This window comes from Megalops cyprinoides, chromosome 6, assembly GCF_013368585.1.
Source record: "Megalops cyprinoides isolate fMegCyp1 chromosome 6, fMegCyp1.pri, whole genome shotgun sequence".
Lineage (NCBI taxonomy): Eukaryota > Metazoa > Chordata > Actinopteri > Elopiformes > Megalopidae > Megalops > Megalops cyprinoides.
Genome location: NC_050588.1, coordinates 41,025,001 through 41,030,000, shown reverse-complemented (window position 1 = coordinate 41,030,000; position 5,000 = coordinate 41,025,001). Strand labels below are relative to the sequence as shown.

Sequence of the window (5,000 nt, the reverse complement as noted above, 5' to 3'; positions counted from 1 at the left end):
AGCGCTCTGCATGAGGCCGCGCTCTTCGGGAAGACGCACGTGGTTCGCAGGCTACTGAGCGCAGGTCAGCACGTGTCACTTCCTCTGAAATGACATCACTTCCTGTTTGTAATTCATCTCTCTAAGTAGCTGCTGTTGGTGTTTCTCACCTGTGTGACAGCAGCACATTTACTGGGACGCAGTGGCTTCCACTCTGCTTGTTACTCCCCTGATCCACTGAAAGTTTGATCACCTGCTGCGTCCTCTCCTTGTGACTCAGGGATCGATGTGAATATGGTGGACTCCAGGGGCCAGACGGCGCTGGACACCGTCAGGGAGATGCCGTCAAAAAAGAGCCGGGAGATCGCTGCTCTCATCCGCGGTGAGGAGCTGTGCTCATGGCAGTGTGATCCATCCGACACCTAGTGGTTCATATGTGTCACAACAGGTGTCAGAGTCATGTGATCTGTTATAGGAACTGATTCCTGAGACTCTGGGAGAAATATCTGAAAGCTGCAAAATGCAAAACAGTTGTGTTTTTTGTTCAGCCTTAACTGAAGCAGTTTGGTCAGCTGCATTAGCAGTAATAGCAGCTGACAGCCTTTGACAGACTACGACTAAAACGCAACACAACAGAGGAACAGAACCTGCACTGATAGAAACATTTACATTTTCAAAACAGTACACTGAGATTGAGAAACAGCTGGCAGTCTACAATGGGAAACTAAGGCCACAGGCAGCAGCAGGTAGCTGGGTATCTGGTACAATGGTGTTAAAATAAATTAGGTGCCAGATTGGGTATCAGGCATCGACGAAGGAAACCTTGACCTTAGACTTCAGCATAGGTGCGGAGCCACAGTGTGGATGTTATGACATTTATTTTCAGCCAGGCTGTTCCTTTACCAGGTCTCTGTCTCATCCTGCTGCAATGCAGGTCACATGACTGGCAGCTCGTATGACAGGGATCTGCCCCCTCCCCCCCCCTCCCCCCCTGGCCAGGACACACCCAGCTGCAGGGTTAAAGGTGAGCGTCCATCTACAGCAAGACCCTTTGCCTGTGTGTGTGTGTGTGTGTGTGTGTGTGTGTGTGTGTGTGTGTGTGTGTATGTGTGTGTATGTGTGTGCGTGTGTGTGTGTGTGTGTGTGTGTGCGCGCGCTTATGTGTACTACCAGTCTGTGAGACAGGGCAATGCATCACACTGATGTGGGAAACGGCTGGTCAGGTAGATCAGCCTCCTTCCCGGTAGGATTCTGGGGTCTGCGATCAGGGCTGGTTAGAGATATTCTAACAGTGTGATAGAGGGTGCTCCTGTCCCCTTCCTTATGTTCCTCTGAGATTCAGAGCAGCAGAGTGAGGAGGAGAACCCGTATGAAGCCCTGTTTGAGGAGATGTCCTGCCCCGTCCCAGACGGCCTGGCCACTGACCTCGACCCAGGCCAGCCCCACAGACAGGTGAGCACAGGGAGCAGGTCCACACCCACAGACAGGACGGACACTCACACATCACCCACAGACAGGACGGACACTCACAGACACATCACCCACAGACAGGACAGACACTCACAGACACATCACCCACAGACAGGACAGACACTCACAGACACATCACCCACAGACAGGGCAGACACTCACAGACACATCACCCACAGACAGGGCAGACACTCACAGACACATCACCCACAGACAGGATGTGTGTTTCCTGCAGCTAAGGTAGACAGAGCTTTGTATTTACTTTTCAGACTGAATTTTACACCTCACACCTCCTGCCACCTGTTCTCAGCTCTGGGGTAGTAACGGTACCTCACTGAGATTCGAACCCGATGCATTCTAACTTAGACGTTTTCCTACACAATGTTATGACTTCAGGTATGGCAGATAGTAAAGGAAAATGTTTTTGCAGAAATGAGAAAATAAAAAAATGGGGCAAATAACACAAAACACCAGTACAGTACTCACACAGATAGGACACTGCAATAACAGGTTGGACAGTGAGGAAGTCCAGAGGTTTTCCACCACTGCAGAACAGGTTAAGCAGCTGCCAGGTTTTCCAGCATTAAGAACAGTAAGGTGGTGCTGCAGGTTAGTCTGACAGACAGGCTGAAAGTGATCAGAATCAGAATCCCATCTACTACACTGCAGCAATCATGCTGTAACAGCCAGAACATTACCATTGTGAACCTCTAGATGGCAGTGTGCACCAGGGAGATCCACACAGAACATCGGATCTGGCCACCATGCAAGTTGGAAAAGGGAAATTATGTGATTATATCTCCAAAATAAGTAGCAGTGATCTTCTGTTTAAAACTCTGGGTGTGCGTCTGACGCCCCCTCTGGCAGGAACACAGTGTGAGTGTGTTCCTCCCCACTCCTCTGTCCTTCTCTCTCCAGAAGGGGCATCACACACACCCCTCACACCCGGAGGGAAGTCAGCTCTGAGGTAACTTCCTGCTTGAAGCCAGTGAACAAAGATGGGCAACAACTTTCGTGTGAGCTCTGAAAAGGACTGTATCAGCACAGGACTGTGAGCTGGCGCTTCACTGCAGGGGCTGTTTACAATGCAGCCATCATCTGGGGAAATATCCATGTATCTGCTGTAGAAAAGGTTAAATATATGCAGAAATGTTTTTTTTTTGAATGCATGGAAACCAGTAAAATTTGAATGGAAAACACACATAACCGTCACATGGCCACATGGCAGGCAGGTTTTGCTCTCGAACATACTCACGCTGAGGAGGATCTGAAACCATCCTGGCAGCCTGCTGGTGCCTGATCAGCAGCTCCCTGAATCAGACAGCAGGGGGTGCTGTGGTGTGACGATTCTCTTTCCCCCAGGACCTGCATGCCAACGGCGTTGTGGATGAGGAGGAGGAGCGAGGAGACCACGCCCACCCAGACACGCCCCTGTCTGGAAACGACTCCACCTTCCACACAGGTGCACAAGCTGTCCCCTCTCCCAGCACGCTGCCACACACCACCTGCACGTCCCCTCTCCCAGAGACCCCACACACCACCCGCACGTCCCCTCTCCCAGAGACCCCACACACCACCCGCACGTCCCCTCTCTCAGCACACTGCCACACACCACCCACACGTCTGCTCAAGTGTTCCTGCAGCGCGTCTTACATGAAAAACACACTCACAAGCCAGGTCTCAGAGACCCCACACACCCTATGGGACAGGTCTGGTGCAGAGTAATGCGGTTCTTACAGCCGATGTTTAGGCGCTGCATGCATAGGTAGTGTTGCCTTTGGTGTGGTGTGAACACTGTGTTGGTTGCTCTTCTGCAGAAGATCATTGCAATACTCTTCATACATGTTAGTATGTGCTGTATGTTCTGCACATTGCTCTTAAGAATAATTGTCAGGCACTTTGTATACACTTAAAAATGTACTTATATTTTATCAGGTTTTTATGGCCTTGCAAGACTGGTGTTTTTAGTCCCAGGTGGGGCATTGCCGTCACCCCTGAGCACGGCGCTAAACCCGGAGAACACGGGTCAACAGAGCAATCTAAGCTGCCCTAACTCTCCCGCTGTGCGAAGCAGTGATACCTATGCTGCCAGAGTGCTGTAGCACAGACACGCCTTTGCGTCCTGTACCCACAGTGCTGACAGTCCCTGGGATGTTCATGTGCTCAACAGAATTTCCCCTCACGCTTAACCCGATTACAGCATCGCTCGGCTGCAGGGGCTTCAGGGGGTCCTGCTGAGCTCTGGAGGCTTGTGCTGTATCTGAAAGAGCGTTTTGTGTGTAAAATGCAGTACAGTGAGGCGTGAGTGATTAGCATGGGATTGCTCTCATTACACTGTGTGTGTGCGTGGCCTTGTGCTCGTCTGCAGTGCTTTGAATGGCACAGCATTTAATTGCACTAAAGCGGATTTCATTAGCAGGCCATTAGCATCAGACGGAGTTAATGTAGGCATCCTGAAAATTGCTCTGAAGGCATTCCTCTCCCTGGCTGCTGCCCATTCACCCTGCGCTGAGAATCATGGGAAATCACTTAGGTGGAATCCTGTCATGTGACAGTGGGCGTGGCATCTGAAGCTGTGGAACCGGGTGGTTGGTGTCCCTCTGTACTGTACATCCTGAATGTTCATGTTAAAGATTAATCAGCATCTGTATGCTGTGCCCTTTGACCTCTGTGCCCGTGGTAAAACTGGGGCCCGGTCCCCTCATGTCCCCCCACTCACTGACTCACTGCTGGCAGGTGATTGGTGAATCTATCCAGTGATGTCATCATGGGCTGGTGGCTTGATTTTGCAGCTTGTTATTGTTTGTTTGTTTTTCAGATAAGGATGATAGCGCCCTTGCCTCCAGCGGCCTTCTACCTCAGGTACTGCCTCTCTCTCTGCCTCTCTCTCTCTCTCTCTCTCTCTCTCTGCCTCTCTCTCTCTCTCTCTCTCTCTCTCTCTCTCTCCCTCCCTCTCTGCCCCTCTCTCTCTCTCTCCCTCCCTCCCTCTCTGCCTCTCTCTCTCTCTCTCTCTCTCTGCCTCTCTTTGTCCCTCTCTCTCTGCCTCTTTCTTTCTCTCTCTCTCTCTCTGCCTCTCTCTCTCTCTCTCTCTCTCTCTCTCTCTCTCTCTCTCTCCCTCCCTCTCTGCCCCTCTCTCTCTCTCTCCCTCCCTCTCTGCCCCCCTCTCTCTCTCTGTCTCAGATCAGACTGGACCTGATGATCAGACTGGACCTGTAACCCATCCAGATAGTTGTGGGTTTGAGTCAGGGTTGGGTCACTATCAGCAGCTCCACCTGGAGTCCTTCAGTAAATATCCAGGTACTTCAGTGGATAATATGCGAAACTGTCCTTCCATACAGCCATGTAATGTCACTTTGAAACCTGGTTTCCTTTTTGCTGTAAATGATGTCCCTGCTGTAACGGTTGTAATGTTTGTGAGTCTTGTCCAGCTGGTGGGGTACAGTGAGCCCTGTGTAAATATGGCAGTGCAAACTCAGGGTGAGGCTTAGGCTCTTTCCCTGACCGATGGGCACGCATGTTGTTCACAGCCCCGGCCCAGCCGGGCAATACAG

General features: G+C 51.2%; 1 protein-coding gene across 1 annotated transcript in view; it reads left to right on the top strand.

The window, feature by feature from the left end:
• LOC118779654 (ankyrin repeat and SAM domain-containing protein 1A-like) overlaps positions 1–5,000 on the top strand; it is a 44,935-nt gene that overhangs the window by 11,100 nt on the left and 28,835 nt on the right. The window contains exons 5-10 of the mRNA XM_036531831.1: positions 1–64; positions 260–361; positions 914–1,003; positions 1,316–1,431; positions 2,812–2,911; positions 4,268–4,311. The exon at positions 1–64 is cut by the window's left edge and continues 12 nt beyond it. Of these exons, the coding sequence (XP_036387724.1) occupies positions 1–64; positions 260–361; positions 914–1,003; positions 1,316–1,431; positions 2,812–2,911; positions 4,268–4,311 (516 nt within the window). The remainder of the gene's footprint in view (positions 65–259; positions 362–913; positions 1,004–1,315; positions 1,432–2,811; positions 2,912–4,267; positions 4,312–5,000) is intronic.